This window comes from Crinia signifera, chromosome 1 (assembly GCF_055691185.1).
Source record: "Crinia signifera chromosome 1, ASM5569118v1, whole genome shotgun sequence".
Lineage (NCBI taxonomy): Eukaryota > Metazoa > Chordata > Amphibia > Anura > Myobatrachidae > Crinia > Crinia signifera.
In genome coordinates, this window is record NC_139217.1 from 428,690,752 (window position 1) to 428,704,485 (window position 13,734).

Here is a 13,734-nt window from a genome sequence, read left to right on the forward strand (position 1 = left end):
AGGCTGTGTTTGAAAAAAGTCAGTAAGGAGCTGATTGGCTGGACGTTTATCTCTCCTTATCACCCTTGCATTTATCTTTTGTTAAGGCTTAATACATCTGCCCCATTATGTCTGTATTGGGTCTGCCAGTGTTTACATCTGGAATGTCTAGCGCTGCAGCCAATGCCGATTATATCTGATAGCTATATGCGTGTAGATGCAACTAGCCTCCCATCTGTACACTGTTGGCCGACACTGACATTGGAACCGGAAGGGCACACTGAAATGCATGCCCAGATGTGATGTCTGGCCTGACCTATCAAGCGGCTGATTGGTAAGTGTGTGTACAGCTTGCCTAATCGAGTACCCAGTCAGCAGCTTTGTCTTTCAAGTGTATACTAAGAATTGTCCTTACAGATAATAATCCGTGAATTTTATTTATTCAGGCTGAAAATTCTGCACAGTTCGCTTTCATGAACTGTGCAGACTGATAACACAGGATTGGAGGGCAGGTGTCACTGTTGGGTGCAGTGTTTGCAGGTCCTAAATCAGATAACATCTAGGCCAAGGGCTGAAAGCATTGTCTTATCACACAGCAGATTGCCATCATGTAAGGATATCCGCATAACTCGCCAGCTCCTGCTAGGATATGTATCGTTAATGGGTGTTTACAATACACATCAGATAAAAATAGTGCTGGTGTGATATGTATCGCTTCAACGGCAATAACTGTTGATGGGTCTGTTGGGTACCTCGATTACTGCATTAGTATCCTGTATGAAAGATGTTGTTGTTATACCTGTATCTGTGGAGAGATGAGAGAGGGGGTATAAACTCCAAGTACAGCTGCATTAATGACATGCTTAAGATGCAGGCTGAAGATGGCAGGCCAAGCCTACCACCTGCAATATTCTATTTCTTGGTCATTCAGCTTCTGCATTGTATTCCGTTATCCATATTTGTTAACCATGGAGATGGTTAGTGTGACAAAGTAGAGTAACCTTTAACTCTTTCTTTACAGGATCCTTCCGTTACACAGGTGACCAGAAATGCACCCCCCGGGCTAGAAGAGTATAATCCTTTCTCCGATTCCAAAACAGTAAGTCCTACATTCTCTATGACCAATGGTACAGATGTGTCGCTCACAACTAGCCACAATACGCCAAGATGTTTGGCACATGTGCCACTCTGCTAGTGCCTGGCATGTTTATCTGAAAATGCTTTTTAATTGCAATACTGACAGACAAGGAGACCCTGCAAAGGGCCCAATTCAGATATGATCACCAATTTGCACGGTGGCTGATCATCGATAGACTACACATGTGTACGGCCCGTAACACGCATGTGCAAGGCCATCCTTCAATGAAAGCCTGCTACTTTTTTTGACCGTTGGCCATTGGCAAGGTGATTGACAGGAAGTAGGCGTCGGGGTGGTAACTAGCCGTTTCATGGCAGTGCCAAGAAAACCGCAAGGCGTGCCGGAAAAAATGCTACATCAGGAAAATGTCAGGGGTGACCGCCTTACAAATGGTTTTGAATATATTCAAATAGATTTGCAGCTGTACACATCAATTCGCACAGCAATCACATTAATTCGCAAGAAGGGATTTCACTCAAACGGTGCGGCGCATGTTCAGAGAATGGATATTAATAAGAGGCCGGCCGCTAGTAAAGTCACATGGGACCTAGGGCGCCGGGCTGTTTGGAGACAGCAGTAATCTGTATGAATATTTCCTGTATTACTCATTTTGTTTTGTCTAATTTTTTTTGTTTTTGTTTACTTTATTGTGCTGTAAAATGTCTTTTTCCATATTTCCCGCTGTTTTTTCTTATTTTGTTTGTCTTGTTCTTAGCCTCCGCCACCAAAAGTGAAAATGCCCACCGCCGCTCCCAGCACACAGCCGGCTATAATGAAGCCAACAGAGGAGCCTCCAGCTTACACACCGACTACGAAAGTTAGTATACCTTCTTATTGTCCCTGTATAAGAGCGCGTGTGCCTCTTACAGGGGAGCTGTAATATCAATACTATGCTTTCTTCTAAGGAACATGCTCTGGCCCAGGCTGAGCTCCTGAAGCGTCAGGAAGAGCTGGAAAGAAAAGCAGCAGAACTGGACCGCAGGGAGCGGGAAATTCAGAGCCTGAACCAGCCTGGAGGTGAGTGTGTTCTTACAGCTTTTCTACCCCCCATCTCTGGTCTCTAGCATGATTATCACACTATGGGGCAGATGTACTAAGCCTCGGAGAGAGATAAACTGGATAGAAGTGATGTACCAGACACTTTGAGCGGCCAATAGGAAAGTGCACTATATGCTTATGCTTACCTAGATCGTCTGCTGGGTGGGTGCGGTAGTGCGTGCGCCTACATGTTTGCCACAATTCATTATGGAGAATACATACAGTTGGGAACAGTGGCTGCACATGTAAACTTGAGTCTCTACTGAATGTGAAATATTCGCTGTCTTTGGTGCTCCAGGTAGGAGGAATAACTGGCCGCCCCTCCCCACAAACTTTCCCGTCGGCCCGTGTTTCTACCAGGATTTCTCAGTGGATATTCCTGTGGAATTTCAGAAAACTGTAAAGATTATGTACTACCTATGGATGTGTAAGTATTGGCTTGTCACCTGCAAGGGAACAAATGCATATATGTCCATCGCACAGTCTACCTCTTTTTCTCTATATACCCTGCTACCTGTTCCTCTCTACTGTCCTTGGGGGGGGGGGGGGGGGGGGGGTATAGTGTATTTATCTGTAAAGTGTGTACAGCTCGGTACTGTCCTCCAGGGACACTATCCGTGCCGGTTTTAGTGCTATCCAGGCTTCAACACAGATGAGTAAATCATAATAACTGAGGTACTAATTACACTGACGCTGGGTACACACTAGTTAGTTGAAATATCTACAGATGGATCGGGCATGTTCTCCATACATACCGCCTGATCTGTCGGAACTGACATCACCTAGCTGTCAATCTTTGGCGGCTCCCGGTACGGGCGGTCGGCGGATAGCCTGCACACACAGCACAATGCACTGATATAGCTATATCGGACATCGGCTGACATGATATATCTGTGAACGACACCATTCACAGATATAGCTCTCGTGTACACTGGCCAGTGGTGCATCTATATATTGCCACTTCTTTTTTCAAACCGTTTTCCACACATTTTGCTTTAACCAATACTACCTAGTGTTCTCACCGTGTATATGTTATCCCTTGAAAAGTAGGTTGGGTTCTGCTGTCGTTTCATGGCGCCGTGCTACTTCCGGGTTGTACGCTCGCCAAACTATCTAAAATAAAGTAACTTAACTTGCTGGCGCCGTGAAACTACACAAGTACCGTAGGTTGTGCTGTTCTAATGTATTGAACATGGGGTAAAATAGTAGAATGCGATGGTGGTAATAAGGCTAAAAGGCCGAATAGGTCAACAATGCGTAGAATTGATGGGGTTTTCTTCTTCCATAATGAGGTGCGAGGTGTATTGTACATCATGTGACTGTCGCCCTGTGCATCTCTTCCACAGTCCATACGGTCACCCTGTTTGTAAATATCTTTGGCTGTTTGGCCTGGTTCTGCGTTGATGCGAGTCGAGGAGTTGACTTTGGATTGGCCATCCTGTGGTTCTTGCTTTTCACTCCATGCTCCTTTGTTTGCTGGTACAGACCACTTTATGGAGCCTTCAGGTAAGCTGAAGCCGATTGTTTGTGTATTCTCTTTGACAAGCTTTAAGTTCGCTGCATTAAATGACATCCTGGGAATTCTATGGCGTTTCTAATATCTTCTGAGTTAGTATGTTATAACTGGCTACAAGCATTAGGATCAGCAAATTAGATCAGTTGGCCTCAAAAATTTGAAATCAGCATTTCAAAATGATATCGGATTAGTTCACTTATGGAATGTGTCCGACAATCCAATCAGCAGATGTAAACTACAAACTGATCACTCTTGGTTTCTTGCTATATTTGATGGTGATACAAACAATATAATGCATAGTGTGTACACAACCTATGCTAAAATTACTACTGTAATAATAATTGTATAACTAGTTACTATTAAGTACCAAGACAATAAGGCACCAAGACAGAGAAAAAAAGGTTTCTGTTCCAATATCATAGTTAGTCTAAACCCGTATCTATTAGCTAAATTAAAATATTAGTTTTGCTAATCCAGAATTGTAGGGAAATGGTTAATTCAGTGATGGGTTACATATTTATGCCATAACAGACAAGGTAATACATATATGGCAAGGTTGTTGCATGATTTGAATCTTTCCCTCAAATCCTTTCCATAAATGGAGCGTTTCTCTGTAACCCTTACACAGCACATCAGTCCTACATGCACTGCGGAGAAAACAGCACGATTCCGCATAACTGAAAGCACATTGTAATCTTGGCGCACAAACTATGCATTCCCTGGCTCCACCGCAAGGCACAATACAATGCATGTACAACCTTGTAGGAGGATGGATGCATTTCTAGACTAAACATACAGGTTGCTTTTGCCTTGTGAATGATTGGCCTGCTAGACAGAAGAGGTTTATCCTTCACTTAATGATAACAATATGTCAGTGTTTTAGGTCAGCAAATCTGGGGAAGCTATTTATCCCCAGGACACCCAGCCCCCTACTTATTAGAGACCAGGGGTTGGCAACCTTTTGGCATGTGTGCCGAGGAGAAGATGACATGGTGCATCTGCAGGTTCTCTCCCCAGTCACCGGCACAGAGACACAACACAGCCTCTGCAGCTGCTCCCAGCCAGATGCGGTGCCTCTTAAGTGTTCCGCGTGCCATGGCGAACTCATGCCAGAGGCGGCTTACACCGTTTAGGCACTGGCTGCTCTGACAAATCTGCTCATTTGTCAGAGCAGCCATGTACAAGAAAAGTGCTGTTCTGGTAAATGGGCGTTCCCATGAGAACGCTGGGCGTTCTCATGCTAATGAGGCCGTGACGTGGGTGCAGGGAGCAGGTAGCTGACATCACCAGGATGTCAGCTGCCCGCTTACTTCAGTATGTGCACACATATGTAAGGTTGCTCATAGCAACCTTACATATACGTGCATGTTCCACATCATTCGATGGTCGGCGACCATCGAATGATGTGGGTGTTAGCCCGCAGGCTGCAAATGGATGTTTATGTAAAACATCCATTGACAGCCAGTGCAAACATGCCTTGCGAATGGTGGGCCGGCGTACCACCATTTGCAAGGTGGGGTTCGGTTAACGCGCAAGGATGCAAATTCGCAACCAGAATAACCCCCCAAATCACATGGCACGATTTAGTTGTAAGATGTTTTTTACTACCTGACACTAGAACCAGGTGTGTGGTCTGTGATCTGCAGCTAAATGAATTGGTACAGTGGGACATGTTGTTATATAAAGACCTCTTCCAATCCTTCCTTTTGTTTATTTGCAGGAGTGACAGTTCTTTCCGGTTCTTTGTGTTCTTCTTTGTGTACATCTGTCAGTTTGGTGTGCATGTTCTACAAGCTGCTGGGTTTAAAGGCTGGGGTAACTGGTAAGTGTGCGCACTTCGTGACCTGTTCCATTACTCAGCAATGTAAGAAATGTGTGTGAATAGAAAATGTACCCATCTGATGAAGATCTAATCTGATAACAGAAATACCCAATAGCAGTGGTTTCAAAGCTTTGTCCTCAAGATACCCTAACAATCCAGGTCGTAAGGATATCCTGCATATGAACAAGTGAAATAGTTAGTACCTTAGTCAGTCTCATTATACCACCTGTGCACAAATCTGCATATCCTTAAAACCTGGATTTTTGAGGTCCAAGTTTAGGAAACCCTGCTCTAGATGTCGAAGGGGGTTATTGCAAACTGATTGCCCGGCTACGAATTTGCTGTTCCGGCAATAATCGATAGACTGCGCATGCGTACGGCTCATAGTACACATGCCGGTGTTTGTGGGTGGTAACCGGACGTTTTTTGGTTGCTCCGGCCCTGATCAACCTGTATCGCAGCCGCCGAGTAAGTCCTGGCTACGCACAGACTGCACATGCTGGAAAAATCATTCGATGGTGAGTGATTTGCGAATGGATTTGTTGCTTATCGCAGCCTTGCACCGGGCAGGATTTCACTCAGCATATACCTGATTGCAGGGCTCTGCAAAGTAGCAGCCATGCAATCAGGTCTGAATAACCCCTGAAGATTGGAATGATCATGGACGTCCCCTTACTTTGCACATTCTGCATTTATCATGCTGACGCCTCTTCTCCGTTTTAGAGAGAGATTAGGAAGCACAGTCACCTAAATGTCACAGTTTACTTCTGATCCAATTCTCACACACACACACACACACACACACACACACACACACACACACACACACACATATCTAAAGGTTTCTTTATTTGTCTGTTGTACTAGCAACACACTAGATTACTAGGAAACTGCTATTGTACTGTGGCTGGTTCTGTTTCTAAGGTTAGGTATACACTGGGCAATCTATCTTGAGCTGGTCGGCTGATGTGTACAAACTATGTCTGTGAAGGACGTTGTTTAGACATATCGCATCATCTGTGTATATGGACAGTTTGCCGACCACTCATAAAAGGCTGCGGGGGCTGAAGTCAAAGCTGGACAAGCAAATTCGAATGCCCACCCAGATGTAATGTCAGGAGGAGACATCAAGCAGCCAATCAGTAAGTGTGTATGATTACCTGGTTCGGCCAATCAGTTGGCATGATGGACAGCCCACCAACTTGTCTGCCCAGTATGTTCCCAGCTTTAGAAATATTTTGCTATATTCATTATAGCCTATAAGCGAGGCATGTCCAAAATATGGCCCTCCAGCTGTTGTGAAACTACAAGTCCCATCATGCCTTGCCACAGTTTTGCTATTAGAGAATGCTAAAACCATGGCAAGGCATGCTGGGATGTGTAGTTTCACAACAACTGGAGTGCCATAGTTTGGACAAGCCTGCTATAAGCAAAGGGTAATGTTGGGCTAATTGGATCAACCCCTAAAGACATTAGCACTTCCATAACAATACGATAATAAACCCCATCGGCTTTGTTAGCTGTCCAGGTAAGGAGGATGTACAGTACAGTGTTTTTCCAGTAAAATAATCCATGTAGCAATGAATTATCTTGGTATCCTATAACTACAGTAAATGTCTTTATTGTATTCCAGCGGTTGGATTTCTGCACTAACTGCACTCAACAGCAATATTCCAGTGGGGATTATGATGATATTGATTGCTGCCCTATTCACAGCCTCTGCAGTAGTATCACTAGCCATGTTTAAAAAGGTAATCTCATGGAATGACGGCAAATGCAGGCGCTGACGGTCCCTCCTATAGAAATGCAGTCATACAATCTTATAAATGTGTGTCTTTGACATTAATTGTTCGGGTGTGAATCAAATCGTCGACCATAACTAAGCCGACACCGTTGGGTTGACATACAGTAAGGACGATATGGGTCTAAGTCAACACCTGCGTTAGGTCGACATGGGTTAGGTCGACAGTCAAAAGGTCGATATGGGTTTTTTGACCCGAATGTGGAAAGTTGACATGGACACTATTTAAAGTGCACAGCCGCCCCTCGCATCACTCGAACCAGCGTGGTGCTGCACTGGTGCTCACTGCTTCACAGCATACAAAAAGAACCCCAAAACTGTGCATGCGCTCACTGGTCCCAAAATCCCAGGATTGGAAGCTCCAATCCCATGATTTAAATCCCAACAGTTTTAAGCCAAAATCCCAGGCCCCTCCCCCTCCTGTCGCTCCCCCTCATCTCCGCTCCGGTAATCTTATGCCGGTGCTCCCGGGCCCTGCCACTGCCCCAGCCGCCATTCACAACAGGTGGCAGGCTCGGGGAGGACTCGGTCACCCAAACTCCCGAGTCCCCCCCCCGAGCCGCACCAAACATCCCCTAGCCTGCCGCCTGCTCCCTGCAACTAATGGCAGCAGGGGAGCTCCAGCAATCGCCGGATTGGAGAGGAGGTGGGGGGTGCCTGGGCAGGTGATGCACAGCTGTAGGCACCACTGGCACATACCTTCTTATTGGTTGTATGCCTGGAAATTTTCCAGGATAGCCCGCTGCGGCAGCGCAATATCCGGGCATATCACTCAAGTGGTTAATCGGATGAAAGTGGGCGAGTGTCTATGTAAAAAGTTTCACCCCAGCACTAGTGACATGGTATAGTTCCAACATGTGTCATGCTTTAGCTTCTAACTGTATTATACAGCAGCCTGTCTTGTTATTAACGACCCATGTTGCTGGGTTCTGTCTCTTGCAGGTGCACGGACTGTACCGGACAACAGGTGCCAGCTTTGAGAAGGCCCAGCAAGAGTTTGCTACCGGCGTGATGTCTAACAAAACCGTGCAGACGGCTGCAGCCAATGCAGCCACTACAGCTGCAAGCAGCGCCGCCCAGAATGCTTTCAAGGGTAACCAGATGTAAGGGAGCCAGGCTGCAGGCAACTATTCCCACGGCCATCTCTCTTCAGTCACGCTCTATTCCTCCAGCAATGTTTGTTACACCCCACAAAAAAAAAAAGACTTGAAATTGCACTTGCCATGTGTATTTGTTCAATCCAGCCCATTCAATGCCTGTAGGCACTGGAACGTCCCATTATGTAGAGGGCTCCCAAGGCACGCATTGGGTTTATTGGTTGTGCATGGTGTAAACCAATACTGCTGTTACTAGACCCCTATACACTCCTCCCCTTATCAGGTCGACGTCCCCATCCTTATCTGGAGAGCAGGGTGCTCTGCCCCAAATATTGTCTATAGAAGTCTGGTGGGTAACTGTAGTGTGACTATGGAGTTATTAGACTGGAATTGTTTTAAGATTCTAATGTCGGAAAGTATTTTTGCTCATGTTTTGCGCTAAAGAGCACATTTTCTTTTTCTATTGTAGCTACTTTGTTAGTACCATAATTTAACTATAGAACATTAGTTTCTAGAAGTGTGTTCCCCCGTTAGAGAAGCTAGTGAACCATCCCACACATACATATTGTTAGTAACTGCTGCATCTATCTCTTATTATTTAGTGGTTTAAGCACAAAAAGTTCTTTTTTGACTGATCGGTTTCTTAGAAGCGCTACACGGAACCTACAAGAATGTGTTGCCCATAACCATTAATACTACTGGGATATGTCTCATAGATAGACCGCTCCAATTGTTACATATCTAAACGGTGGCCTGTATTTAGGGCCACCTAGGCTTGGCGTGAGTACATCGCCCTCTGCTGTTACAGAATTTCTTGCACCTACAATCTGTAGTGTCCAGAAGGGAAGCTGTATCTGTGGTCATGCTGAACCTCTCCATAGCCTCTTTGTGTTGTTTGTGTTATTTCATGCAGTGCATTCTTACGTTGCTTTGTTGTTGTTTTTTATTATTATTTGGGGTCTTTTTTTAGTAGTAATTCTGTTATAAATACATAACTGTATGATTTTGAAGAGGTCTTTTACAGACCTGACTGTATCACGGACACTGACTCTGCACGCTGAAGTATTCCTGGAAGCCTTTGACCATGTCTGAAGATTCTTCAATGTAAAGTTGCCGATCACACATGGCCTCTATTTATTATGGAGTACAGTGTTTTCAGTCTGTGTATGGGTAGTCCATAGATCCTTAAATAGACGACTTGTATCCCACAGCTTCTGAAGCTAAATCCACATATTCTGGCATCAGACGGGCAATCCTACAAAACTACCAGTGGTTCTTAATTTCCTCCATATCTAAAAACTGTCATTATAAATTGTAATTGGCAGTCATAATGTAGGTATTATTTTATTTTCTGTTTTAAGGAATCATTTACAGCTTTGCCTAGTAAGCCCCATCCGCAAGCCCTGTGCATTGTGGGGAGACTGGTAATGCCAGAAAACAAAATGATGGAACGAACAATTAATTATTGTTTTTGTTTTTAGTCGTACTTAGTGATGCTTTTATCGCCAGTGAAACCTATTTATATTTTTACTGTGAGGAAAGCAGTTGCTGGTAAATAAACTGCTCGCTCTTCTTTTTTCTTTTTGTTTTTTTTATCTTGTTACTGGAATCTCGGAACCACCATTTTACAGGAAGAATTGTTTTCTGGTAAAGGCCGTTAAAATTGATAGCGATATGTATTTTGCATTTCATAGGTTTTTTTTATTTTGTGCAAATTGAAGTACGCCCAGCATGCACTTACCTGAAGGAAATGATTCTCAAAGAGTTGTTTAAGAAATAAATTGCTTTGGTTCTGTAAGTGGAAAGTGTGGCTGTAGCGCTGCATTACTGGAGGAGGCCATGTTCAAATCCCACATCCCATCTGTGGCAGAGTCAGAAGTCCTCCATCGAACACCATGAGGAGACAAATGCATTAAATGTTAGTATTTATTGTTTTTTTCAATCTGATGACTGCCACCTAAACCTGTATATAAGATTCTACTTGGTCACTGCACATGGTCAAACAACTATGCAACCTTTGCATAACCATATAGGATAAACGTCTACTTCACTAACTCCGGTGCAGTTCATTCCCAGCTGACCGCTTGGATTTGCCCCCCACACTTGAAATCTGTTTGATTTTTTTTCGAACTGGCATAACTCACCCATATTAATCCCGTCATGCTGGTGGAATACGGCAGGTATTATCACCAGAACACAAAATGAAGAACAATTCTGTATAGTTTTACAAATATGGATCAATGTTAATTTATCTAGAAGCAAATGTAGCAACACGATACCACCAGTTGTGCAGTTTTTTGTTTTAAGCTCCTGTGTGTGTTTTATTTATTAATGTAATGTCTACCAACGTTGCAGCATTGTACATCTTGTACCGGATCCACAGTACTGTACCTGCACATGGCCAATAAAACAGTATATGGATAAGCGGTGCTAATAAAACTGTTATTGCCCATAAGTAGATGTCTGTATGAGAGAATTGACTTTCCTTCAAGGAGTGCAACCTTTTTATTGCTGGTTAGTGTGGCTCTTCATTCCAAGTGCTTAATATGCAGATATTTGAAGGAAGTGGTTGTGGGACAGGTTTATTTAGCTCAGTTAAGTGATACATTTTGTACGTCATCTGGCCAACCAGCTCCTAACTGCCACATTACAGACAGGGTTTGAAATTTTTCAGTTAGGAGCTGATTGGACGATGATAACGTTCCAGCCACTGTTTCAATTCACTGGATTCATCCCATTGACGTGTTACACGTGTCCTCTTCTATTGTATAATTGATCACCTGATATATTCCAGGGAATTTTGGGATGGAAATTGGTTACACACACTTACATGTGACCCATCTTCCATACAGCTTGTTCGGTACTTCCTCATCTTTGCGGCCACCGCTTACGCTACGGAACTTACGTAGCATCGTTGTCCGCTCGCCACGCTTCGAGCTCGGAGTCTCGCTACGGTTCGCTCGCCACAACTTTACTTAAGGTAATACATGGTGGCGTGGACACAGGTTCCCTCGCCGAAAATCCTTACGAAGCGGTTAAGTAGCGGCTAACGCAACTGGCGTAACGGTGGTCGCAAACATGAGGCAGTACCTCTTGTTCTTTCTAGGTCATATTTAATTATAGAAATATTTGGTTACCCACTACCTTTTTAAAACAATTTGAGAGATTAATCAAAGCATGGGTGAATCAGGAAGCTTCATCAATGAGATCAGGTAGCAGTGGTTAAAACTAAAGTATTGTACCTCTTCCAGGACATCTCCCCCACCGAAAGCTTTCAAATCTACTGTAAACTTAATTATTTGGATTTCCCTGGCTGCATGTAGCTGTGAGTTCCAGAGGAAGCAAAATACTGTAACTGCTTTAGCAGCCCTATTCCTGATTTCTGTTGGACAACTCTGACGGTTATCTGGCCTACAGACGGTTTAAGAAACTATTACAGGCTATTAACAGACTGTCTTACTTTAGAAACCAGTGTGTGGCTGAGGATTAAATCTGGAAGCATATCTTATTAAATGTAATTCTAATGTGAAAGCAACTGCCATGTGGTGGTGGAATAGGTCTTACATTGCTGCAAGCTTAAGCGTACTGAGCAAAATCTGGACTAAATCCCTTTGGATAGTCTTTGTGATTTAAGTAATGTGGTCACATGCACCCCATCCCTAGCAGTGGCCGCACACATACACACCCCTGCTTCGGATCTGTTGTGCACTGAACAGTTTTGCTTGGTGTACATGTTGTCTAGCTTAATGTACCTCATGTGAGGTAAAAATTTGAAAAAAATGTAATGGCTTCTAGTTTTTCACTATTTTGACAAAAACATTGTTTGATCAGTGCAGTTTTTAGGAATAAGAATTGTGATCCTGTCATCATCTGTATATCTTCATCTTGGAAGGTTTCAGCCGTATCAACAACTAAATGTCAGACTCTGCCACACACATGACAGAAGCAATGTGACTGCGGAGGGAAATGCACACCCAATCCTCGCCTAAACAAGGAGTGTCCATTTCCATAGTCCAGTTGCAGCTACATGATTGGAAACCACTAGATTAGGTTTGGAAGGAAATTGTAGTCTTCTGCACTAACTGTTTTAACTATGTATGCATTATAATGGACAGGTCACTTATACAGTGGAGGTAGTGATCTGGTTGCTGTTAAAATGTCAGCTTATCAGTTGCAGGAACCGGTGACCTCCTGTGCCCCAGTGATGTCACTAGTCCCTGGAGACAAGCTGGTAGCCTTTCAGCATACACAATGGCCAAGTAGCCTGTACTACGTGTAGTGACATGTCCGCTGTAACACTGGAATGCTGCACTCTACAATCTTTCTGCATTGTAAAGCTTGGAGTTTATTTATCTGAAGGATGTTTGTATATTTTGTAAATGACTAATCGTGCTCTCTCCCATCACAGGTAACATGAGAGAAACCGGTGTCCTGTACAAATGTACTCTTTCCCACTCTGTGTTGCATGTCTGAGTAGTTCAGATGTTTTGTATATTTATTGTATTAACACAGAGTGTCATAGAATAAAATTCATATTTACGGAGGTGTTCTTGTGTTGTTCGCAATGTAAATATAGCCTTGTAGGGACCATGGGGGAGATATATTAAAGTTTGGAGAGGGATAAAGTATCATTCCGCTCATATCTGCTGTTTTTCAAGCACAGCCTTTAAAATGTGTTGGAAGCTGATTGGCTCGTACTCTCTTTATATTTTCTCTCTCCAAGATTTGGTAAATATCCCCCCAAGTCTACGTAATTGCTTTGATGTTTGCTGGACCTCTGTTGGTCCTGTCATTTCCCTGAATTAATTGCAGAGTAAGTTTGAGCTTTCATGTGGTGGAGAACAGGACATTGCTCCCATGTGTACTTGATGATCATGTCACTCCAAATCCATGGGCATGTAGTGTTCATTCTAGCACCCGCCATCTTTGCAGACCTATGCAGTTCCTGTTCCCTGCCTGGGGTGTCGCTGCCTGCTGTGGTGTTTCCAGCACAGGTCTGGTTTGCATATCAGTGCTGATATACAGACCACACTGTGCTAGAAGCACAACAGCGACACCCCAGGCAGGGAAGAGGAACTGCATGGGTTTTCAAAGATAGCAGGTGCTAGAATGAACACTACGGCGTGTACAATATGCAGTTGCTGCTATGAGAACCTCCTAGTTTTTAGAATATGGCTACAGGGGGGTTTACATCCATGCAGAAATGAGCATGAGAGCCGTTGGGTGTTGCTGTTGGCCCATAAGGCGTGGGTCGCAATTGAGGCCTGGGCTCTTTGCAGGCCAGTGTGCCATGTGTCTAGGTCCCTGCTGCGGAGCATTGTCCTGCTGATACAGGAAACGGCC

At 44.0% G+C, this 13,734-nt stretch overlaps 1 protein-coding gene across 1 annotated transcript in view; it reads left to right on the forward strand.

Annotated features, from left to right (window-relative positions):
• Positions 1–12,934, forward strand: part of SCAMP1 (secretory carrier membrane protein 1) — a 32,163-nt gene extending 19,229 nt beyond the window's left edge. The window contains exons 2-9 of the mRNA XM_083152220.1: positions 1,001–1,078; positions 1,833–1,934; positions 2,023–2,134; positions 2,454–2,582; positions 3,502–3,661; positions 5,392–5,493; positions 7,127–7,244; positions 8,237–12,934. Coding sequence (XP_083008346.1) covers positions 1,001–1,078; positions 1,833–1,934; positions 2,023–2,134; positions 2,454–2,582; positions 3,502–3,661; positions 5,392–5,493; positions 7,127–7,244; positions 8,237–8,401 — 966 coding nt within the window. The 3' untranslated portion in view covers positions 8,402–12,934. The remainder of the gene's footprint in view (positions 1–1,000; positions 1,079–1,832; positions 1,935–2,022; positions 2,135–2,453; positions 2,583–3,501; positions 3,662–5,391; positions 5,494–7,126; positions 7,245–8,236) is intronic.
• The last annotated feature ends 800 nt before the right edge of the window (positions 12,935–13,734 follow it).